This window comes from Rattus norvegicus, chromosome 2, assembly GCF_036323735.1.
Source record: "Rattus norvegicus strain BN/NHsdMcwi chromosome 2, GRCr8, whole genome shotgun sequence".
Taxonomy (NCBI): Eukaryota; Metazoa; Chordata; class Mammalia; order Rodentia; family Muridae; genus Rattus; species Rattus norvegicus.
Genome location: NC_086020.1, coordinates 13,680,085 through 13,706,269, shown reverse-complemented (window position 1 = coordinate 13,706,269; position 26,185 = coordinate 13,680,085). Strand labels below are relative to the sequence as shown.

The window sequence follows — 26,185 nt, the reverse complement described above, 5'->3', positions numbered from 1 at the left end:
GGGCCAGTCATTGTTCACAGGCTTTGCCACTGGCTAGGACTACTGTTGCTTTTCTTCTTAGGCAGTTCACGTAGCACCTTCTGTCAGTACCTCGAGAACAAACCCTCAGGGAACGGATTCCGGGTGTTGTGGGCAGTGGCAATAGCCTATATTGTTTTAGGACTGTTTTGGATATCTTCAACCAACGACTCAAAAGAGCTTTCCCCAGCCTGACACTGGGGCATTTTAGTCTGTGGCTTTGGGGAGAGCATTATTATCCTGTGTACTGTGTATTTAAACTAGATATACATACGTACATTTGTATGTGTGATATATGTGTGTGTATGTATGTATGCTTATAAATAATGTTTCCTGTGGGTTTTTCAAACATCCTTAGTGTCATTTCTCCTTCTGTATTACTCTCCTTTCTCCCCAGTTGAAGTCCCCCCTTTTCCCTTTGTAGCAACCAGGAAACGCCCCCGCCCCACGAAGTGAGGCACAAGAACAGAGTTTGGTACAAACACAAGAGGTTTACTTTCCAGCATGTTGGGGTTGACCTTCAAACATCCCCTTGTGGCGAGTGACTAGAAGGCGACCCTGAGTGGCTATAACAAGCAGTTTTTATACTTTTAGAAGTATAGACTACATCAGCAAGTTTACAGTGTAAACTTGTATGACATGCCTTCGAGCTCTATCTGGGACCAGAGGGTCAGGGGACTATCAGTCAGTACATTCTGTGGATTTTCAAGAATGTCCTGTCCCTGCTCCTCCTGAGAATTGTGGTGGAGAATGGAACTTGGCCTAGCCTTGACCCAAGGCAGGAAGCTGGTACGTGGCCTAATCTAATCTGAGGCAGTGGGTGTAAAACTGGCGGAAGCCCCTAGGGTCCCCATAACCTACCGACTTTCTACCAGGCCGAGCCTCTTAATAGCTCTTAAACTTCAGTAAGAACCAGGGTCCTTGTGTTCTGTTATGGTTTTTGCTCTTCATAGTTTACCTTTAATACTCAATATACCTTGAAAACAGAAACAAGTATCTCAGCTCTATGCATATCTCATTATAGTGGCTTCCCTCAAAATAAGGCCACCAGGTTAGACATTACCTCCAAGCACTGGGACCAAGCACTGGGAAAGTAACACGTAGTATTGCTTTCTTTTTGGAATAAAACTAACTTATTAGCTAGAAAGCTATACCTGCCCTGACTTCCCTCGTCTTCTCAGCTTTTCTCACTGCTGGGTTCTCAGGCCCCAGCTGTGCTGGACCCCGTCCCTCTCCAGTCTTTGTTCCTGCTGGGTTTCCTGTCTACAACAACCTGTTCTCTTTGCATGGATAGCCGACTGATCTCTGTCCACATATGACTTCCCTAGGAGGCCATGTATGCTTACCCTGTGCAGATTAGCCACCAGGTGACCCCCATGTCACATCCTCTGCTCCTTTATACTTGTCTTCATGATCTGAAATTTATTATACCTCCCTTGCTTATTTAATTGTGCGTTTCTTCCCTGGGGTGTGGGTTCTGTTATTTAGTTCACAGTAGTTGCTCAAGGAAGCTTTGAATGCCTGAATAGATTTAGAATACACCTGTGGAAATACACTGTATCTTTACCCTGTTGTATCTTTATCTGTATTGTGGAAACCCACTTTTTAATGAATATATACATATGGTCATACCTGCACATTCATATAAATATGGATATTGTGAAATTTTTTAACCTATAAAATAAGAATAAAGTAGGAAATATGCTTAAAAGTTAGATTATAGAAGTGCAGTGTCTTTATTTTCTTTAAAATTTTGAGACAGAGTTTTACATTTAGCCTGTACTGTCTTGGAACTCACCTCGTAGCCCAGGCTGGCCTTGAATTGGAAGGCGTGTTCTTGCCATGCCCTGTGCATGCTGGGGTTACAGAGTGAGCAGCCTCCCCTGCCTAGAGACTCAGTAGCTTTGAATGGATTTGAACCTTTGCTGCTCATGAAATGGCATCTTTCTATAAAAGCAACATCTTTCTTAGAAGGTGGATAAAGGAAATAGTAAAATTCTTAATTTATTTAAATAGACGTTGTCCTTTATGTTAAATAGGATACAGATTACAAGCCAGTGCCCCTGAAAACAGGAGAAGACGAGGATTACATGCTGGCCTTGAAACAGGAGTTGAGGGAAACAGTGAAACGATTGCCTTACTTTATCGAAACACCTGAAGAAAAACAAGGTATGCATTAGGCTTCTCTTGAGGCAGGCAGTTTGGCATCTGCAAAAGAAGAGTGTTGCAGGGATCCGTGATCACTGAGTGCTGGATCACGTTACTCAATCAGACAATCGCCCAACTTGAGAAACATTCTTTTCCAGAGTTATCAAAAATGAAAAACGTTTTATTTTACTGTTTGTTTTCTTTTTGTTTTACAACCTATTCATAATACGTTGTATCTTCCTTTTGTAATGCAACATTAGTCTTTTAATATTTCCTTAGTATTCTTAGAAAAACATAATTTAAAGACTATGTTACTCCATTATGTGGCTAGAATTACTTATCACTAGTTTCTTGTTGTTAGAATGAAGTGGTTCTTTTTTTTAAACTATGCAATACTGTGATTGTTGCCATTGTACATAAGTTTTGAAAGATGCCTCTGATTACTGACAGTTTAGGCTAAAAAAATTTAAAACCTTGTTTTTTTGTGTGTGTTCTGATGATATAAAGGCAGAATGAAAGGAGGAATTATACTTTGAGAAGGCTCAGCCATCCTGGACTAGAAATGGGGAGTGAGTTTAGAGGAAGTGAGCCTGCTTATCAGAGGAGCAGTTCTTTAGCACCGTAAAAACGTATTGATTGTTACAGAGATCAATATCACCTTTGAGTTCTTAAAACAACATCATTAAAACATGAGGAACTCATGTAGAATCTGCTCATGCCATTAGTATTAAAAGTGTTTTTTTTTTCCCCTCTCTAAGATGCATTGGCTGAGTCAAAGGAAGTGTGTAGCTTATGGTGTTACGTATCTTCAAAGGAAGCTTGTTGGACAAGCTCAATCTTCATGACTTATCTGCTTGAGTTTGTTTGTATAATGATTGGATAAATTTCACCTCAATAGAGAGCTTTTACTTTTATTTTTACTTTTCCGATTTTGTTGCATGCCTTTGTTTAGATTTAAAAATTAAATTTTATGCATTTTAAACGAACTAATAAATACTCATTTTTATTTTAAAAGTTAACAAGGTATGGTATACTTTGATCATATTAAAATTAGACTTTCCTTTAGATAAAAGATATGTTTAGCTAATAGAATGTATTTATTTCAAGTGCAGGTCTAATTAAAAGGTATATCAGATCATTCAAGCAGTTATATGGGGCCTTTAGGTAGTCATTATTTTATTACTGTTCCATTGCTGTGAGGAGACACCATGATGAAGGCAACTTTTACAAAATAGCATGGGAGCTTGCTTATAGTTTCAGAGAGTTAGGTCATGGTCAATGTGGTTGCCGGCACCAGGAAAGCAGCCGAGAGCTCACGTGTGATCCACAAATTGCAGGCAGAGAGAGAGATAGACAGACCGGGTCTGGCGTGAGCTTTTAAAGCCTCAAAGCCTGCCCCAGGTAACACACACTGCCGAATCCTTTTCATAGTGTTTCACTAACTGAGGACCTCGAATTCAAACATTCAAACATGGAGCCATATAAAAGAGAAAAAAGATAGAATACTTGCTTAATCCCATAAGAAAATTCTATAGGATTTTCCAAATTGATAGAAGTAAAATCTCTTCAAATCTCCCTACCTGCTCCTCTTTCCTGATGTTTGTTTCTAAAAGCTCTGTCTTTCAAAATATAGTTTTAAAGAAGATTCATGCATTCTTATGTATGTATAGGAGTGCACACTAAACAGCAGTCTCCTTTCTGTTCATGGGCACTGTGCTCCAAGAAGACACCAGAGGATGCCTGAACCCACAGATAGTACCTAACTGAGGACCAGGGGGTGACATGGGGATGTTAAACAGAGGCAAAGCGTTACAGCGGGGATTATTTTTTTTTTTTAAAGATTTATTTATTTTATGTATGTGAGTACACTGTCAATGTCTTCAGACACACCAGAAGAGGGCATCAGATCTCACTTCAGATGGTTGTAAGCCACCATGTGGTTGCTGGGATTTGAACTCAGGACCTCAGGAAGAGCAGTCAGTGCTCTTAACCGCTGAGCCATCTCTCCAGCCCGGGGATTGTTTTTGTCTGGTTGGTTTTTTGTTTTGTTTTGTTTTTTGAAATAGGGTCTCACAATGAGTCTCTGACTGGCCTAGAACTTTCTGTGTTGACCAAGATGCCCTCAGACTCACAGAACTCCAGCTACCTTTTTCTTCCAAATGCTGGAATTAAAACCCATACCATTAGCCTCAAACCAGGTTTTAACAAAGTATGAAAAATTTTAGAAACCTTCATCTTTATAGTTATTTCCTTATTTTTAACTTACATTGAACTGAGAATTCAAGTTTATTTTTTTACTAATATGGTGCCCTAGCCCTCGGCCCCAAGACAGTCTTTGGGAGTAGGGATAAGAATAGGGAAAATGGGGGTTGGGGATTTAGGTCAGTGGTAGAGCGCTTGCCTAGCAAGCGCAAGGCCCTGGGTTCGGTCCCCAGCTCCGAAAAAAAAAAAGAATAGGGAAAATGAACGGCACAGATTCCAGGAGCCAGAGGATACGCAGAAGCACACTAGCACCAGCCGATTGGCTGCCCAAGTCGTAAGCTCTATCTTTGTACCTCTTCGGTGTCTCCGGGTGTAACCTCTCCAGGGTTAGTGAATGCGGAAGCGCCTGCTGCACATGCGCGGGCCATTGTGGGCGGGCCGGCCAGTCACAACACGCTGACTCACTCCTACACTAGTAATACAAAGAGAAGAAATGTTACATAGGAAGATGTCTTACAATAATTACATGAATCATAAAATAAATGCACAGATGGGTAGAAGCTCCCTGCACACGGAGGGTAGGTGAAGTGCAGCAGACTGAATCCCCAGGTGACAAGACCTAAGGTGGATTGTCTCTGACATGAGAATCAGCGAATACACAGATTTAATTCTTCAGGAATTAAAAAAAAAGTGCTGTCCTTATGCTGCAAATCTTTGAGAAGGACATCAAAGAATTTATAATCATTTGGTATCTTGTTTGCTAAAATGCATGTGACCATATCTTTTTCCTATTTGATATTTATTTATGCACCAAAACCTATGGTTTGTAAATGGAGAAATACTGAAACCAAAACCAAAGACAGACAGTGATCAGCAGAAGTAGGGTGTATAGAATTTTGAAAAATTATTGGGTCACTCATGTTTGCCATTTTTAGTAAAGAAAAACAAGAAGATAATAGAACCCTTTATCTTATTCAAGAAAACTATAGGCCATCAAAGGTTTTCTAATTTATTTGCTTATTTGAGGTTTTACAGAGTAAAGAACGAACTCAGTGTCTTACGAATGCTAGACAAATGCCATACCTCAAGCTGTGTCAGCAGCCTCTCCAAAGTTTTGTTTCTCGTTTTTTTAATTCTGACTTTTAATTATGGAAGCAGAAGAGTTAGAAATACAGGTGATGTTAAGACAGAATCTATCAGAAATCCATCTGGACTCCTCGGTGGTTCTCAACTTTCCTAATGCTGCCACTTTTAATATAGTTCCTCATGCTGTGGTGACCCACAACCATAAAAGTCTTTTGTGGTTACTTCATAACTGCGATTTTGCTACTGTTATGAATTAAAATGTAAATAGTTTTGGAAATAGAAGTTTGCCAAAGGGGTAGCAACCCACTGTTGAGAACCACTGATTTAGATGACATGAACACAGGAAAAGAACCACAAGCAATACATTAAAACTCATTCAAACTTTTCGTTTGTGGGTGGCAGCCCTTGCACACACACAGTCACCTCTATTCAGAAGGTGTTATCTCTTGTGGCTAAATTTATCTCCAAAACAAATCAAACCTGAGAGGTACATTTAGATTGCTTTTCTTAACTTCTTAGTAAAACTTGTGAGCTTTTCTTCTCCTTGTTCTGCTGTTTGAATTTTTTTGCCTCCTCTATATCACAGTCACATTAAGTCACATTAAGTCACATTAAGTGTTTGTTACCTCAATCTTGGATCTTCGGTTAGTTCTTTTTTATATCATTTTGCAACCCAGATTGGTCAGCAGCTCACAAGCTTCTACCTACTTCTCTGTTCTTCCCTTTCTTACAGCTAAACTTCCAAGCCACTTAAAAAAATTTTTTGTTATTAAATTTTTTTCATGCAGTATATTTTGATTGTTTTTCCAACTTTGTATTCTCTCTCTCCTTAAAAAACAAAAAACAATAAACAAAACCAAACAAACAAAAAGACAAGAAACAAAGACACAAAGAAAAATCATAACCAATGGGTGAAAGACCAGTAACAATAAGATCAAATATTAAAACAGAACAGTAAGTTCATAAAACATTTTGTTTTGGCCAACTGCTCCTGAGCATGGAGGCTGGGCTGGAATATGGTTATGGACCTAGTGAAACTCCACTGGAGAAAACTGATTTTTTTCCCCCACTGCTAACGGGTAGCAATTGCATATTTTTTTTTGGTTATGGCTGGGATCTCATGAACACTTTCCTTTCTCAGCAGTGGGACCTCATCTGTCTTGAACCTGTGTAGGCCTCATGTGTACTGTCACAGTCTCTTCAAGGTCACATGCACATCGACTGATGTGCCTGAAGACACTGCTTGGAGTCATCCATCACCTCTGAACCCTGAGGGGAGGAGTTTGATGAAGACTTTTCACTCAGGACTGAGAGCTCCAAAGAATGTGTGTGTTGGTGGGGACGGGTGGAGAGATAGCTCAGCGGTTAAGAGCACTGTCTGCTCTTCCAGAGGCTCTGAGTACAATTCCTAGCAGCCACAGGGCACCTCACAACCATCATGTCATATGGTCTGATGTCCTCTTCTTGTTGGCAGGTATACATGCAGATAGAGTGCTCATAAACATAAAATAAATAGAACATAGAATAAAATAGTGTGTTTGTGTGGATCTGTCTGTCTGTCTCTTGCTCTAGCTCTCACTCTGCACATTGTCTGGCTGTGCATCTCTGTGCTAATTCCCATTTAGTTCAAGAAGAACCTTCTATGCTATGGGTCAACTGAGGCACAGTTTGTCATTCCGAGTCAGTGAACTATACTTCCGAATGTCTGTGTTAAGATTCTCTTTACCCACATGTGTTAGTGGAGTTATCTGGCAAGATTGACAAATTGGAAGCAAGGCATGGATGGCCATGGCGCTACTGATCCCGGGAAGTTCCAATGGATTGTATAGAGCTTATAATAGTTTGGACACGACTTCAGGCTGACTCACTTCATTCCTCACACAGGGGGTGTCAGCACACTCCTATTCCTGTCCTTCCCAGTGAGTTGTGACAAGTATGTACTGGGAACCTCACAAACCAATTACACGTACATGAAACGCTAAAGGTGAGCCAGCCATTAGCCCTCCATTACACCAACCACAATTAGACTGACTAAAAGATTGGACCCTGGAGGTTGTAGAAAACACCAAATAGATCTCTCCACCTTTATGTGTAAGTGGCTTCCTAGCCTGACTTTTGGGAATGTTTTTCACAGGCCAGTCAGGTTGTCGCATGCTGAGAGCCAGGTTTAAGGTTGCTGTCTCTGCTCACCCGCCATTGCTCTCGCCTAATTTTAGCCATGTTATTCTAATTGAATTTGTCAATGTTGGTCCAGTTACGTGTGTTATATACACACGTAGGAAATGCATGAACATGAGAGATGTTATCTGGTGACGTAAGTTGTTTTAAAGAATGGCCTAAGTTTTTGTGTTTCTAATGAGTGCTTTTTCTCCTCTCACCCTAGATGATATTGAAAGGTATAGCAAGCGATACATGAAGGTCTATAAAGAAGAATGGGAACCAGGTACTATAAAACAGGACGTGCTAACGTACTTTTTAAAAACATTCATTTTAATTTTATTTACGTATGTGTTTGTGTATGTCTATGCCATGTTTGTGAGGATGCCCTTGAAGGCCAGAAGAAGGAATCAGGTACCCTGGGGCTAGCATCCCAGGAGGAGAGGCTGTTGTGAACTCCCTGGTATGGTACTTGAAACTGAACTTTGGATGGGAAGCAAGCACTCTAAAGCACTGAGCCGTCACTCCAGCCCCTCAAAGAACTCTTTTTAAAGACCACCTTCCCTGTCAAATACCCAAAAAGTCTATTAGATTCTTAGGTGTTTTCTTTGACACCTGAAAAGTTGTCAGAAATTAGTCTTCCCCCACTCCTATAATAAGTAGTAATGAAAATCACTTTAAGGTTACTTTAAGTCTTTCTCGTATTCTATGAGACATAAACAAGTTTTAGCTAGTAGCATAACGTTCCAATAGAAACATGCCTGAGTGACTTGCTAGCATTCAGAAGTATTACACTGCATAGCAACAGGATGGAGGGGTCCTTGAAGGAAACATCATTCAACCAATTTATGTTATAAACACAAAACAGTCTCCATAGAAATGAAATAACCAACCTGTCAGGGTCCCTTACCAAACTGCCGTCCCTCAGACATCCATCCTCTCGTACTTCTGGTAAACTGCCCTCAGGTGAATGTGTGAATACCTCTGACAAGCTTTGTTGTTTTCCCAGGGTAGAGTGTTCTCTGCCTTGATGATCTTAAGATGTGGGGCGAGGATGGGACCCCCATTCCAAATCATTCTTTTTCATAATCTAAGAAGTTTAAAACTGAAATACATTCAACTCAAGGTTTATCGCTGTAGGTAAAATAATAGTTAACTATTTTGTAAAAGTACACTGACATTGCTTTATCAGTAGCCACTATCTCTAAACATCTTTTGAATATTTCAAATATTTTAATTTATATCTTTGTGTTGTGTGCACATATATGCATGTGCATGTGTGTATGTATACATCAGATGTGTGTAGATGCCTGATGGGCCAAAGAAGAGCATCAGATTCCTGGGGCTGGAGTTACACGTGGCCGTAAGCCACACAGCATGGGTGCCAAAAACTGGACTTGGGTCCTCTGGAAGACCAGGAAGTGCTCTCACTACTGAGCCATCCCTCCAGACCCTTTGAATCTGTATTAAAAAAAGGAGGATAAGGATTGTAGAATACTGGGCTAGCATATATGAGGCCCTGAGTTAAATTCCTAGCACCCTCCAGAAAATTAAAAGTAAATAAATAAATTGTTTAGTTCATGCAACTGAAAACCATGCTTTGGGGAGAATTTACATGTTCACACTACTAGAAATTACTAGTTACTTGAAATTTTCAAATAATTATTAAAATTATTTTATGTCTTCTATATTGGGTTTACTTGCCTAAACTTTTGCAAAAAATAGTTACATAATATGTAAATATCAACCAACAACTTACAAGATGCAAATTATAATATTTTAAAAAGATTGTTATGATCTTGATAGTAACAGCCACAAAGAATTCTTGTAAGATTTTTTTTTCGAAGATACTTTATTGTACCATCTCAAAGCTGTTAATGAGTCTTCTGTACAGGAGAAACTGTGTTGTGGTGCATTCTGTGTCTATTGGTTTGGGTTGGTTAGCAAATGTTGCTGTCTTTGCATGAGCAGCTGTCACTGTGGTAAGTCGCTAAGTCCAGAGCCACCAGGGTCACTGAGACTTTTCTATCCTTTCTTTTGTGCACATAGATTGGAGAAGACTTCCAAGAGAGATGATGCCAAGGAAAAAGTGCAAAAAAGGTACGCTGACTAATGTGACCGGAATCCAGCTTGACAAAAGTGTTGCTGAGATGGGGAATGCATAAGCCAAGCTCAGGTTGTGCTCAGTATTGCAAATTCTCTAAGTATGTCTGGCATTTTGATTATTTTGCTGGCCCTTAGTGGCTGCTGACTTTTAGACCTTCTATTTTCTTGAATGAATCTCATTCTTTCATTGTGAAGATTTGCTGTGCTAGCAAATTCTCTGTCTTAGTTGTAGAGATGAAGATTTTTATGATCTTACTGGCTCTATTCTACATTATTCCATGACACATTTTAAAATCAGGGGCACTGTTGACAGTTGTTCGCTGTTGGGGAAGGAGAGTCAGCCTTTAAGGATGTGGCCACCGTTGGTTGGGTTGACAAATTTGACTCAGTAGATTATTAAAAGAAGGACATAAAGTTGGGAAGGAGAACGTGAGTAGATTTAGGAGGAGCAAATGGGAGTGGGGAGGATGAGTAGAACAAAATACATTGTATATATTTATGAAATTCACAAAGAATTAGTAAACTATTTAATATTGTAGTTGAACCAGCATCAACGTATCCCCATCCAACTTACAAGTAAATGAGACTTAGACTATGGCTATTTTATTTGGCTTTGACAGTTACTTCGGGGGGGGGCAGGAGGGTAACCCCTGATTTGCTTTTGTAACTGTTGCCCTGGCTACTTACCCAGTGGTGGTCCCCAGATACCTGCTGTTTCTCCTAGGCGTGTCCATCCTTTCTCGTGGTGGCTTCTAGCAACAGACCAAACCTCACCATAATACTAAAAAGAAGACGTGTACTAGGAAAAATTAAAGAGTTGGTAAAAGAGTTTTATGTTAGAGAAAAAGATACAAAGTATATATTTTTGTTTGTTCTTTAATGATTCCATTTGATAAATAAGCGTATGTTATTGCCAGACACTGCCACAAGGAACACAGGGAGCCCATGTAGTTGGGACTATTCTTGCTTCTTAGAGCTTACAGTTAGGAGGAGGAACGACATAGGAGGGGCTGGGGGACGGCTTGGTCACTGAAGGGTCAGTAAAGGGTTACCTTAGTTCCGATCTCTGTTGCCCATGTAAAAAGTTTGGCACTGCTAAATCCGTCTCTAAAAGTCTGGGGCTTACTGGCCAGCCAGTCAGCATGCACGCGTACACACACAATATGAAACAAAAACATAGGTGCTTTTGGGAGGTCTGGGAACAGTTCTAAGGAAGCACAATGGATGAATCCATTACTGTCATGTACACATCCATTACACATTAAAACATGTAAGTGCAGAGATGTTACTGGGCCTGTGCTAGTGGGCCACCATCTGTAGCAGACTGGAAGTCTAAGAACGTACATCTCCGTTATCATTGGAGCTTCGTACATTACTCTTAGCACAGCCTCTGGTGACAAGGATTTCCATTTATTGTAAGACGAATCAACGATGACATTCTCTTTCCCCGTGTGTGCTAGGATTTTTAATTGTGCGTGTCTTTTTTTTTTTTTTAAACTTTATTGCAGATGGTTGTGAACCACCATGTGGTTGCTGGGATTTGAACTCAGGACCTCTGGAAGAGCAGTCAGTGCTCTTAACCACTGAGCCATCTCTCCAGCCCAATTGTGCGCGTATTAGTTCCTTGTCTGTTCCTCGCAGTTGTGAAGGCCTCTGTAGATCTGCGTGAAGGTAGATAAGTCACAGAGGGCTCGAGCAGGGCAGAGGTTTGTGGAAGAACCAGCTTCTGATAGATACTGAAAGAAACAAGTTCAAGTATGTGCACACATGAAAAACAGATATTGTTAACCTGGCTGGAAAGTTGGCTCATCAGTCAAGAGCACTGACTGCTCTTCCTGAGGTCCTGAGTTCAATTCCCAGCAACCCCATGGTGGCTCACAACCATCTGTAATGGGTCCGATGCCCTCTTCTGGTGTGTCTGATGACAGAGACAGTGTACTCACAGACATTAAACAAACAAATCTTTTAAAAAAAGTATTGACTATGGAAATTTTTCATGTCGACATTTTAGGATTAAAAACAGTCTTTCTGATTTATTGGTGATTCGATGCCTCTGAATGTGAGCATGTGCACAGAAAATCAGTATTAAAACCCAAGAAGGAAAGATGAGTGGTACTGAATCTGGGACTCACCTTTTTAGTAAAAAATAGTAACTGGGCCTGAAAGGAAGTCTGAGGTTAAGAGTGATCCTGATTCATGAGAGGACCAGAGTTCAGAGCCCAGAGGACTCAGGGGATGCATTGTGTCTGTAACTCCAACTCCCAAGGATCCAATACCACCTTCTGGCCCCCGCACCACACCCATACACACCCAAATAAAAAGTAAAATATTTTTAATGAAATAATTTTTGTATATATTTCTATGTGATCAACTTCAGTGGTATTCACCTCGTTGTTGTATATATTATGAAATTAAATAACTTCCTAAAACGTGCTTAGAGAAAAAAACTTTATAGTGTGAGTAGATCACATTCTTAGCTAACAGTTGTTAGCAGTGTTACTGAGCTCTTGGTCATATATGATCCTATGCTTTGAGGACTTAACTATAACAGCCCTTGCCTTCCAGGAAGACAACAGAAGTTCTAAGTTATCCACCATTTAATGTTAGGTTATTTTCCCCCAGACTTCACTCATTCAACAGCTCTGAAGTCACCGTCTTTCGTAGTCAGGGTTCCTATTGCTGCAACAAAACACCATAACTAAAAAGCAAATTAGGAAGGAAAGGATTTATTTGGCTGACAGTTCCAGAGTACAGTCCATCGCTGGGGGAAGCCAGGACAGAAACTCAAGCAGGGCTGGAACCTGGAGCTGATACAGAGGCCACGGCTTGCTCCAGCTCTGCCCCCTGTAGCACAGAACTCATCTCCTGGGCTCCGGCTGGCTCCCCCACTGCTTGCTGCTGTTCCTAGTTATTTATTGTCCCATGGTGCTGGCCTCTGAAACTGCTGGGGTTTCTCACTGCGGCGAGACTCTACTCTCACGTAGAGCTGGTTATGATCACTGCTGATTTCTTAGTGCCAGTAATGCTAAGGTTTCTAAGTCAAAATAGCGAATGGCCCTGACAGAGCCTTCAGTCTTCCCTCTTCCTCTTCTAAAGTGCTCTCAACGTCAGTATTTTCGGAGCTTCCACAGAATATCCGACAGAACTCTTAATACTCAATGGCTTTTCGAGCCCCAAGTTCCAGAGTCATTCCATAATCCTCCTGAAAACACAGGTCAGGTCTGTCAGGGTACCCCATTACCCTGGTACCAACCGTTATCTTAGTTAGGGTTCCTAACTAAGGAACTGTGAGGACACCATGACCAAGGCAACTCTTATAAAGACTAACATTTAATTGGGGCTGCTTTACAGTTTCAGAGGTTTAGTCATTTATCTTCATGGCAGGAAGCACGGCAGCTGGCAGGCAGACATGGTGCTGATGAAGCTGCGAGTTCCACATCTTAATCTGAAGGCAGCCAGGAGGCTGGATTCTACACTGGGCAGAACTTAAGCAGCACCCCCCCTCCCTCCCCCACCCCCCCCTCTCTCTCACACACACACACACACTTTAAGGTCATATATACATATATATACATATATATACATATATGTGTAAACTTAAAGCCCACCTCCAAGAGACGCACTTCCTCTAACAAGCCACTCCTACTCCAACAAGCCACACCTCCTAGTAGTGCCACTCCCTATGGCTCAAGCATTTAAACACTTGAGTCTATGGGAGCCATACCCATTCAAACCACCACAGTCAGTGACTCTTCGTTTTAAGGATTTAAGTCCACCAGTTATGGGTCATCTACCGTGGCCTGAAAATCCTTTGTGTGTTGAGTGTTCATCTTTAACACAATCATTCATGTCATGAGAGTCGTTTATGGCTAATAAGAGTTCCTTGGTAAGCGGCAGAGTCTTCCTGGGAAGTGATTCTTCGTTACCTGCTGTTTTAGAATAATCTGGAAATGAAATATTTTGCTTAGAGTAAAACAGATTGTGGGTCTTAAAGCTTGTTGAAACATTTCCTGACACTGCTGTGAAGTGACCAGCTAACCATTTCAGTCTTCACCCAAGACAGTTCTTGTGAACATCAGGTGCAAGCTCGTCCCTAGCCCTTTGTCCTTAGCCGGGGCAGGTTTAACCTGCCCTTCCGTCACACTGCTTGTGTTAAAATGGACTTCAGTGATGGACGAGTGGCCAAGAAATCTTTGCGGGGCTTGTTATTCTAGTGTTTCTGTCTCAAGTGATGTGATAGCAGATTTTTTTCTCTAATGATATTAATGGTGAGACTAAAGTTTCGGTGCTTAGTTAAAACATACCTGGTCATAGTCTTAATAACATCACGCACAGTGACGAAGTCACTATCATTGGCTCAGAGCAAGTGACGTTGCTGTCCTGTATGCCATAGAACTGCACTGCAGAACTTAGGAGCCACCACCCCTGCTCTCTTTCCCCAGAAGAAAATCTGTTAACAGATTCTGCTTTCCTTATAGCGGATCCAAAATCCAAAGCAGCCAAAGCCACAAGCAAGGGTACTACCCTCATGAATTCCACAGATGTGTTGAAAAAGATCGAGGTAAGTTTATAGTTATAAATGTGAACTGGAAAAATAAAAAAGGCTGTACTGCCTCTTCCCCCACCTTTCTGCCGTCTCCTTCTACTAATGTGGATTTGGCAGAAGAGAGGCCAGTGCTTAAGTTAGGCTTGCGCTTTGCTCTGAGGGAGGTGTAGAGAAAGGACTCTCCATCTGAGCCAGGGCTCCTGCTGTCTGGTCTCCTGCCCTCTGGTCTGACCCACACTCTTGTAAGCTCCGCCCACAGCCCCAGGCCTTCTTTTCGGTGTACCCTTACCTCCCCATTGTGTTGGATTGTGGCAAGGGGGAGGGGAGACATGTGAGCAGAGTTCCTGTGATTCTTAGGGAAAGTCCGCCTTTCCCTTTGTTGGTGTGTGGCCCTTTTACCTCTCCCCCAACCCAGTATTTTGGAATATAAATAGAAGGCTTTATTGAGGCAATGTTGACATTCTCTGGAATTTGTCTATCATTAATCAATACGAACAGTTTTGGTTAGTAGCTTGAGACTCTTCCCTGCCTGTAGCATGTATTTTCTTGTTGTAGACTCCACAACTTCCTATTTCATATATTCTTTCAGAAATACTTTATTCACAAAAAGTAAGAAACTTCCTTCGGTCGTGTTTTTAAATCTTTAAGCATTATTTTCTTGTTTTATATGGATGAGTGTTTGCTGTATGTATGTATGTATGGATGGATGGATGGATGGATGGATGGATGGATGGATGGGTACCACATGTGTACCTGGTGTCCATGGAGACCAGAAGAGGGCTCTTAGCTGCTGAGCCAGCCTGAGTCAGTGAGGAACATGCTAATGCCACACTTTTGCGTTTTCGTTTTATTGCTCAACAGAATGTCATAGGCACAGCTCCACATACTGTCCAGAGCTCCCTCACTCGGCCATCAGCACTGTGAGGATGAACTGTAGTTACTTAATAACGCCATTGATATGCTACTGAAGAACATTGTTCCTTCTGCTGTTTGGCTGTTACGAATAAGCTGAGAATTTATAATAAGTATGTCACATGAGTATTTCACATGAGTAGAGTAGTTTTTAGGTTTAAAATATGTGCTTACAATATCAACCAACCAGACACCCTCAGAGCTCCCAGGGAGTAAACCACCAACCAAAGGGTGCACATAGAGCGACCCATGGTCCAGCCACGTATGTAGCAGAGGATGGCCTTGTTGGGCATCAATGGGAGGAGAGGCCCTTGGTCCTGTGAAGCCTCGATACTCCAGTTAGGGGAATGTCAGGGAGGGAGGCAGGAGGGCGTGGGTGGGAGGGGGAAGCATCCTCATAGACGAAAGGGAGGGGAAGTGGGGGAGGGGAAACTGGGAAAGGGGATAACATTTGAAATATAAATACATAAACTATCCAATAAAAAACACACGTGCTCACTGGCATCTTTGGCACAGCTGCTTGACGGGAAGATCCGAATTTTACTGATTTCCTTTCTGGACAGTGCTTGAGCCGGATGATAGCGTGGCCAAAATCTAAAATTTGGAAGTCAGTGAAGGATAAGTGGTAACTAGGTAGAGTGACAGATTGAATGTGTCTGGTCATGCCTGCTCGGAAAGGTGGGACAACCCCCCGGGGGCACATACAGTACCCTATGGATTGGCCTTCACTTGGGTGTGGTTTTCCTTGGGACAAACTGCGCCTCCTTGGTGCTTACCTTTGCCACCTTTTCCAGAACATTCCAAACACAGAAATCTTAATGTGTTTATAATTTTATAGCAGTGGTTGTTTCTGGTTGTCTCCAACTAAAGCAGCTTTGTGTATCATGATGGCTGCCTCTCTGGGTAGAGGTAGCAGCATTAGGTCAGGTCTCAGAGCAGTGACAGATGCACCTTCCTTCCGTGTTACCTGAGGGAGGGGGCTCTTTGCGTGTCCAGTGTCTAAGCTAGAACTGCTCTCGGTCTGCATTTTATCTCCTCTCCTGATGTGAGTCCTTCTCTCCTTATACCTGCACAGTCAGCCTGAGTACGAAAGACTAAAGACAAAATCGTTAGCTTGTGGAAGGAACAAAGTAACTACACAGCGTGTGTCCCTGGGATCATAAGAAAAGTCTTGAACAGCTTCTGTCTCACTCTACTGACATGCATGGTTGGCTGTTGTGGTAAAGATGAGGCTATTTGCTTCGGCCGTGTGATATGGCAACAGTAGAAATACAGTCTTTGGTCCTTACAGCACAGTGAACAAATGCTGTACTTTCAATAGTACAGTTGTGGCTTTTTTTTTAAAATAAAACAATTGTTTGTAATTTTGAGATAATCAGTGACTTTTTAAAAAGATAATAGAGCCTACTTTCACAACAGAAAATAAATATTTCAGTTCCGTTATAATCGTATTTAATTGTAGCCATTTTTACCTATGATCAAGTTAAAACAGAAAAGACATATCTTAATATTAATGTAGCTTATTTTGTATGTGTGTATGTGTGTGTGTGTCTGTCTGTCTGTCTTAGATGTTTCAAAAGGTTTATGAAAATTTGGGTTACTTAGGATTTTCCAAGAAGATGGCCAGCTGGGAAGTGTACACATGGTATTGTCAGAGTAACCACCGAGGAAGCGCAACAGTTGTTATTAGAGTGAGATAGCCTACATGTGTACTCTTCTTGGTTCTAATTTGTTCTGTCTGAGTGAGGTCAATTGCAAGCAATATTGCTTGAATTTAATTTAAAATTGAGTCTTGCGAGCTGGAGAGCTGGCTCTGTAGATAAGACGTTGACTGGGTTAGCATAGTGTCTGATGTCCCAGGCCCCAGCATGCACACAGAAGCCAGAAGGACACGGCAGCAGCCTATAATCCCAGCACGTGGGAGACGGAGAGAAGGAGGAGTCCCTAAGGCAAGCAATGGGCTGGCAAAACTAGCCAGAACCTGCCTCGATAAATGAAATGGAGCGTGGGTGAGGAGGGCATCCAGTGTCACTTTCCAGCCTCCACATGCGTGTTCAAATGCATGAACACATTAATATACACACGTGCATTCTACACACGCATAAACATTCTAAATTCGTTCATTTACACTGGATTTGGTTAATGTGATCTTCAGTTTAAATTAGAATTAAAATAATCTTTAAAATGAACATTTAGGGAGAACAGCCAAGTTGGATGTAAAATATGACTTATGTTTGTGGATAATCAGCAAAGCCTTAAGGAGTAATAGAGCCTACCTATACCTTAGCTCACTGCTCTTCTAATTACCGTTAGTGATAATCAGAAACTAGCTCATAGGAAGCTTTCATTATGAATATGCAAAATTATTGCTGTGCCCCTCTCCCAGAAAACCTGTGAAATTCTGTCCCTTGTGCAAAGTGAGGGTCACCAAACTGAGCGAACAGAGACGGTCATAAAATGAGGTCATTTCTATCAACTGAAAAAATGATTGGTAGTAACGAGGCATTTGTAAAATCGAAACTGTAGTGTGGTGTCCAGCACATGGTTTTCCAGGTAGACAGCGAGAGACACCCAGAGGCCAGAGCCTTTCCAACTCTGTTTCCCCTTTTGAGTTGCTAATACCTGCCAGCGTGTTCAGTGATGTCTCTTCATCTCCTTTTCACAACCTTGTATCGTGAAACAGAGGTTCTTGGCAGTGGGACGTAATGAAAGACAGAGGGGACAGGAGTAGCATAAAGTAAATTATGTCAAGCATTTTAGGAGCAGGTTGGATAGGAACCTTGAAAAGAAGGCACGGTGGATTAGGACTCTAACCCCAGTGTAGCTGAGGGAGACCAGTGATAAAGAAACAGAACTGAAGAGTGGCTGTTGCTTTAAGGGCTGGTGGCTGCCCCTTCCCTGAGAGGTGGGAGGTCAGCCAGTGGGCCAGCATGTTAATCTAGCTCTTCTTTGGAGGCTGGGTGCACAAATCAAAGATGTGGATTAACGAATCTCATTTTATCAGGAACTGGAAAGGAGAGGCGAGGGTGAAAGGTCGGATGAAGAAAACGACGAGAAAGAAGGGAGCAAAGAGAAAGAGAAAGATGAGGAGGAGGATGGCGAAGAAGATGCAGAACAGGAGGAGTATGATGAAGAGGAACAAGAGGAGGTAAAAGTCTGTCTGAGGATGATAAGAGTCTGTTACCTAACCTTAAAGAGTAGCTGTGGCATGGGGCATGTGATGTCGGTCGGCAAATAAAACCTCGGCCACAGTCCTAGCACTCAAGGATGACTGGGAGGAGTTTGACGAGCTGGGGCCATAACATGGTGAGACTTTGTCTTAAAAACAAAACAGAAAAAAAAATTTATAGAATTGGAAATATATTTCCATCACTGGCATCAGTTGCTTGGTATAAAATGATAACACAAAATTAAAACAAGGAGATCAAAGTAACCAGATCAACATCTTCTGCAAGCAAGGACTTCAGGAACTCACTGAGAGTAGTACAATTCATACTTACCAACATAAAATTGAGGTACCAAAGGGCTTAGGCACAAAGACCTAGAAGGACATCCCTGCAGGGCCATCGCGGCTTGGAATTCCTGGTTTTTAGAAACATGGTATGTTTGAAAAGCTGCAGTCAGTCAAGGTGTGTGGGCAGGGCGACATGGTTATCTTGACCTCTTGAGGACTGGAGAGACTTCTAGGGTAAGCAAACCTAGCGTGAGATCGTTTACTTTCCTCTCTCTACCCGGAGCGTCCAGCTGTGGAGTATTTGTTATATTCTCTGACCATGTTGTATGAAGCTCTGTGTTCTTTTGCAATGTATATAATTAGTATGCATGTATAATGTATATAATTAGTATGGATGTATAGTCGTCTGCTTACAAATGGTTGGCCAACTGCTAAACCCACCTGTTAAATGATTTTCAGTGGAGGGTTTTTTAAAGAACCATTTTTATTTTATGTGTATGATGGTTTGATTACATGAATGTATATGTACCATGTGCATGCTTGGTGCCCACTGAGTCCAGAGGGTATTAGAGCCCCTGGTACTGGATTAGAGGAGGTTGTGTGCTACCGCAGTGTGGGTGCTGGGAACTGAACCGGGGACCTCTGTCGGAGCGGCAGATGCTTTGAGGTACCGAGTTATCTCTCCAACCTTGCCAGTCAGGTCCTGAATACCTCTCCTTTGTCCCCACCTTTGTTTTTTGGTCCCTCTTTCATTTCCTGTGCTGATGTGACTGTTGCCATGACACTTCTGATGCCTGGCTTTGCCTGCTTACTTCTCTCCCTGATCTCTTTCTCTACATTGCTTAGCCCTGCCACACCCTCCACCCTTTCTCCGTCTTTCCAGCATAGACTGGGGACTGAAATACCGTTCCTCTTCTCTGATGTCTGTCCCTTCTTCCCATCAGACCTGCTTAGGTCACAGGTTAGGCTCCCACTTAAAGCCACTAGCCCTGTCTTGCAGGCTAACACCTTCTCTGTGCCACCTGTTAAGTTGCCTTTCTACAGGATCCTTGAATCTTCCGTGTCCTTCACTCGTAGACAGTGCTGGCAGCTTCACAAAGAAAATAAAACCTTTGTAGGACATACTCCTCTACCTTCAGGTTCAGTGATGCCCACTCACATGCATGTGCGTGCGTGCACACACACACACACACACACACACACACCCTAATCAGTGGAAGAGGGCTACCTTACCCTATATGATGAGCTGCCCCGCCCTTTTGAAACAGTACTTGAGTTATTTCCTTTGCACAGTTTCAGCATGTTCCTGTGTGTGTGTTTGCTCTGCTCGTGATTGTGAGCATGCTCTCGCCTCCGTCTTGTGCCCACCCGACCTGCCTGTGGCAAAGCTTCAGAAGCTGGCGTTGGCTCTTGTTGCTCTTCAGAAGCTAGTTCCCAATTCCGTGCCGTCCACCTCGTTACTAAGTCACCACTGACACTTTTCAGCTCCCACTTCTCTTGGCTTTTCTGTAGCATTTAATGCTTCTGCAAAACGTAAGCTAATTCTGTTGTTAAAGTATTATTTCCCCTACGTAAACGGCTTGCATCATGTAATGCAAGCACATATTGCGTGACAGGCCGTACCACAGCTGCCAAGGTTGCCTCCCTTCATTTTTAGATAGAATGCTTCTCGTTTTGCATCTGTTTCTTGCACCTTTTTGTGGCATCTGTCGTTCTCTTCTCTCTGTTCTTTTGAGTCTCGGCATTCTTCACGACTCTGTATCAAACCTGTGTTTTCTGTATTCAGTCACTCTGGCTATGGTGTCCTTACCACAGTCCCTTCACATCGAATGTCACATTGAAGTATGTGCTTGACTTATGCTTGGCCAAGAGAGAAGAAGTCATTCTCCCCTCATGGAGATAAACAAGAAAGGCAACAGCGATAGTACAGTGGATAATTCTATTCTGTGGAGCAGGGTGCTATGAGGACACAAACCAGGCACCCACACCTAATTTCAGTACTTGGGAGGTGGAGTCAGGATTATCAGAAGTTCAAGGTTATCTTCAGCTACGTAACAAATTTCAGACCAACCACAAACTCTGAGTCAGTCAAAAATAAAAAAAAGATAACTTGTAAGATCTAGAGAGTCAGTGAGGAGGTCAAGGCGAGGAAGCAGACTGTGTGTGTGTGTGTGTGTGTGTGTGTGTGTGTGTGTGTGTGTGTGTGTGTGTGTTGGCAAGACCTCACTGTAGGCCGGTTGTTTGGAATGCACAACACAGCACAGTGGCTTCAAATTTGCAGCAGCTCTTCTCTGTATGTCGGATTCCTGTGTGTTGTTTGAGCCACTATGTTTTGATGGCACCCACTTTCTTTGAGTCTGGATCATGTGTGTCAAGATTTACTCATAACAATTACAAGCTCATGGACTAGGGTGGCAGAGCACACCTTTGATCCCAGCACTCTGAACGCAAAACTCACTTGATCTACAGAAAGATTCCGGGCAGCTGGGGTGACGTGGCCATACTGTAATGGAGCAAACAAGCAGATTTTGGTAGTTTGAGAGCTGTCAAGTAGGCCTCAGTGAAGCAGAGCTCCAGAGAGTAGGTTTAAATCCATACGTTTATATGTCTGTAGTTCATTACAAAGCAAAGTGGGAGAGAATGTGGCTGGGAATAGAAAGGGGGCTCCCTTAGAGGCCTTGTAACTTGAAAGTTCTACTCTTTGGTCTTATTCATTGAAATCTCATGGTAATTACCTTACTCATTGAGCTGAGTTGATAAATACTTCATTTTACTAAGGACGGTGGAGTATTTCATCTGCTAACACATCTGTGTTAGATAAAGACAACACTTCTTTTGCTGGTGATGGTTTGAGTATTCAGCTTAAGAATGACTCTGGAACTCAGTGGAGAGACAAGAGGCACTCCGCCCACCAGGCTCAGCGGGCTGTGAAATGTTATTCCTGAACAGCATTGCTAAAATCTCTGTTAGCACCTGAGTCACCAAGCCTTTGGGATAAGTACCCTGGCTACAGTACATGCCACTTGCTTGACTATGAGTGCCAGGGTTTCTCTTCCTTGCTCCTGGGCGGGAATGCATTTGCTCGTGCTTTTCTTCACTCAGAGTGAAGGCCTCGTTTTCTAGGTGGCTTCCTTCAAACGCTCTGCCAACCACTCCCGCCCTACAACAAAGACCCCAGGCTCCAACTTGGTGTCCAGGCATTTATGGATTTCTTGGCACCAGAGAAGCCAGACCAATTTTATGGAACTGCAAAGGGTTTGTGTTGGATGCATAAACTTGCAGGATTTTGGAAAGAGAAAGTAATATAAAATACACAAATGTGCATATATATTTAGATGTTTATAAAGAAAAACTCTAAGATAAAGCTGGTTTTTCAAAAGCTGTTTTTTGAGAATGTCATCTGTTTCCACTGTAAATTGTAGAAATGTGGAAATTTTGGGGGAGAGGGTCTGGGGAGTACAACAGGGTCTTGCTATCTCTGTAGTCCAGGATGGCTTTGACCTCTGCCATTCTCTCTGCTCTGTCTTTTTAGTGCTGGGATTACAGGTGTGAGCCACTATGCTTCTCCTGCATAGCTAATTTTCCACTCATGTTTTTCATATATACGTCAGATCCCTGCCTGTCGGTCCTTGACCTCCCATCCCTCAGTCTACCCTGGATCATAGTCAAGAAAGTCCTCAGCATTATTCTATCCCAGTGTGGACACAAACGTGAGGGCTCTTTGACACCACAGGGTCGTTACCCTCAGTGTGAGCAAATATATAACCACTGTTAAACTTTGATTGATTCAAAAATCTCTGTTACAAACCCATGCACTGCAACTAACTGTCCGAGAAATCTTGATCTGTTTATATTCAAATGGATTTTTGATTTTTGGATAGAAGGCGTACATACTTTTGTAGCCTTAAGGACTCAGCCAGAAGCCAAGAAGTCATGGAAGAATGGAATGTGGTTTCCCATAGACTTGGGCTGGAAGGAGACTGTGTCTTGATAGGAAAGGAAAGTCCCTCTGCTGGGGCCATTAAGCTTTGTGACTTCATGCCTGGGTTCTAGTGCAGGGTAAAACTATTGATGAAAACACTTCTTTCATGGGCTCAAGGAATGCTTAGTGTTTGAGCTCCTTAAACCCTGAATCGCTCCACCAAGGAGCGCTGTGCAGGGTGTTCCTGCTGAGGTGGAATCACAGCCTTTTCTCAGCTGGTCAGCACCTGAGCACAGTAGAAAATGGCCCTTAAAAGAAAGCGAGACTGGTCAAAATGTGTGAAAACTGCTTTTGAAAAAGGAGAGCACTCACAAGCGAAAAACTTTCTATACAAGTCTTCTGGGTTTTCTTTTAACCTCAACTTGGTACTTGTAAACTACAGGGATATTCTTTTTTGCGTGTGTTGTGTTGTGTTGTATTCTTAAGTGGTGCACCCTAATCACTTTACTGACTGAGACATCCATCCCTTCACTTAGGAGAATGACTACATTAACTCCTACTTCGACAACGGGGATGATTTTGTGGTAGACAGCGATGACAACATGGACGAAGCCACCTACTAGCCACGACAGTCTCCAGATGTTTTGCAGATACAGCTTTGAGCATTTGGATGGACTTGATTTTGAATAAGGATTAAGTCCGTATTTTCTGTTGTTCAGTGTTCTGTCTGACAAATTCATATCCAACTCTTCAGAATGACGTTGTGTTTACACCGTGTGACCTTACTCCATTACCTCTGCCACATCTCTGATTATGTGATGCAGTCGTGGGGTTCTTTGGCTTTTGTTTGCTCTGGATTTGAGTGTTTCTCCAGAGATTTAGCATTATTCGGTCTGCGTGTTCGGTTGAAAAAGGTCACTGTGGCTCACCTGCTGACCGGTGGTAACCGTGTATTTCTATTAATACTGCACATGGGGCACTTTAAAAACAGACTGACAATGGTGTTTCTTACCCGAGACATTCTGTTTCATCATGCTGTGACCTTGTAAACGTACCTGAGTTCTTAACAATACAAACTTAGGAGATGAGAGTTTTACTGATAGAAAACAGGCTCTCGGCAAACACCAGTGACCTGGATGAAGTCCATTTCACTTACATCTCAACCACAACAAAGCCTGTCACATGGGTGGAAGGTTATCAGGGCTTGGCCGTGGAGATAACTCCAAGCCATACAGTATTCAGTGTGTGAATTAATAATTCTACTGTAGTAAGTCTGACATTTTCAACTTGGTGGGCCTATGGGGGGAAAATCCCTGAGACATACTGCTTAATTCTGGACTTAACTAGAAATAAGTCCTATAATGGTGTGTGTGTGTGTGTGTGTGTGTCTGTGTGTCTGTGTGTCTGTGTGTCTGTGTTTGAATATGATGAAGGGCTATGCCCTTCCTTGTCTTTCACAAGATTCATAAACTTCAAGTAAATTATATGTAATCACGTAAAATGAACTCAGGTCATTTTGAAATTATGATTGATTCTTCTTGTTTTAACTTACAGGGTGACTCCCCTGCAGTTTCATATTTTGCAGGAGAAAATTTCCAGAACCTTTCACCTCGAGGGCTTTTTAACATGCCAAAGATTTACATAGTGTACATCTCAAAACTTAAAATATTAAAAGTACTTGCCTACAGGACAGAAATCATTTTTTCCCATTGGGGAGACTTGTTACTCATTAACCTCTGCCCTGGAAACTGGAGCCCTGCTTTTTCTCTCAGGATCAAGTGATATTAACTTAAGTTTGTGTGCCTTAGTTTATCCACTTGTAAACAATTTCCTATAAAAATTTATAGGAAAATTTGTAGTGTTTAGACACTAACCAGAATTGACCAAATATGCTGTCTTTTATGTTACAGAAACAATCATGTCTTAAGTTTTACTTTTGCTCTGTAAGAAATTGTACTGTAGAAAGTGAAATAGTTATGAGAACAGTTTCCTGTTGAGCTATAATTTTCCAATCTTGAATCTGTGTTAGAAACCGTAGTTTATTTGTGTGAGCTGGAGAAATTCCAAAATTGCTCTCTCAGGTAAAGGACTACTTTGAATGGCAATGCCTCCTCGGTATTTCCTGAGGGGTGTGAGGCCCATCTTGACAGTGTAATGCAGGTGACTTACCGCAGTTCCCAGGAGCTTATAAAAATGTGGTAAGATTCTGAGTAGAAAACAAGTCTTGAAAGCTTCGGTGTGTTGGGAAACTTACGTAAAGTTTTTAGTTACGGCAAATGCTGTTATTTGGGAATAAAAAGTACTTTATTCTCTAACATTTGGTACCAGGGCCAAACAAGATCCCATTCATAGACACTCTCTGGTTCTGTTTCCTTCCATTATTACAAACCCGCACATAACTCGTCAAATCGGGGAGCTGCATTGGCGGCGACGTCTTCCCTAGTTTCCAGTGTGTCTTCCCGGTGTGTTCCTACCACCCAGAGGGAAGCTTTTGCACAGGATCGACTCTGGAACCCCTGGCCTCTCTTTTAAGGGTAACCATCCTCATTTGAAAGATCAGTTTACAATTTTGAACATACTAATTTTGGGAAAAGATGAGACATTCCAGGCTGCTTGATTACCATAAGTCTTGTTCTCTTTAGCTGTAAGTCTATGAAATTACTTTGTAGATAGCTTCTTAATAGTTAGATAAGAGTACTTACTGAGACTGGTAATAAAGTATCTTTAACATTATCACAAATAAAACTAGTTGCTACGTGCTGAATTTCTGTATTTGTTTACACATATGAAGTGAAAAAAAAATAAAATTTTGGCTTTGAATACCAAGATGGTTTATAGTGAACATTTATTTGGTAGAGAAAACAAGTTAATTCTGATTTTTGTAAAAAAAAAAAACTATTTATTTTATATATGTGAGTACACTGTCACTCTCTTCAGACACACCAGAAGAGGGCAATGGACCCCATTACAGATGGTTGTGAGTCATGTGGGTGCTGGGATTTGAACTCAGGACCTCTAGAAGAGCAGTCAGTGCTCTTAACCGCTGAGCCATCTCTCCAGCCCTCAATTCTGCTTTTCTTTTTCTGCTAAAGTAGCTATTCATTCAATGGGGATGGCTGTAGAACACCACCACCAACACACACACACACACACACACACACACAACACACACACACAATACACACACACCACACACACCACACATACACACACACCACACACACACACACCACACACACACACACCACACACATACACACACACACCACACATACACACATACCACACACAGCACACACACACACACCACACCACACACACACACACACCACACACATACACACACACACCACACACATACACACACACCACACATATACACACACAGCACACACACACCACACAGCACACACACACACACACCACACACACACACCACACACACACCACACATACACACACACACCACACACACACACACACAGCACACACCACACACACCACACACCACACATACACACACCACACACATACACACACCACACACACACACAAAAGAAAACCCTTGCCTTTATTTGGCAGGGAGAATGTGCTCACTGTTCTCTTGAACAGTTGTTGGAAAACGCCAAAGCAC

General features: G+C 42.1%; 1 protein-coding gene across 4 annotated transcripts in view; it reads left to right on the top strand.

The window, feature by feature from the left end:
- The window catches only part of Polr3g (RNA polymerase III subunit G), a 40,910-nt gene extending 15,533 nt beyond the window's left edge, over positions 1–25,377 (top strand). For 2 of the 4 annotated variants that reach the window (XM_006231729.5, XM_039103140.2), the window contains 6 exons: positions 2,058–2,187; positions 7,838–7,897; positions 9,661–9,711; positions 14,196–14,278; positions 18,180–18,323; positions 23,088–25,377. In XM_006231729.5, coding sequence (XP_006231791.1) covers positions 2,058–2,187; positions 7,838–7,897; positions 9,661–9,711; positions 14,196–14,278; positions 18,180–18,323; positions 23,088–23,174 — 555 coding nt within the window. In that variant the 3' untranslated portion in view covers positions 23,175–25,377. The other 2 variants (NM_001109468.2, XM_063282557.1) reach the window with 2 other exon arrangements.
- The last annotated feature ends 808 nt before the right edge of the window (positions 25,378–26,185 follow it).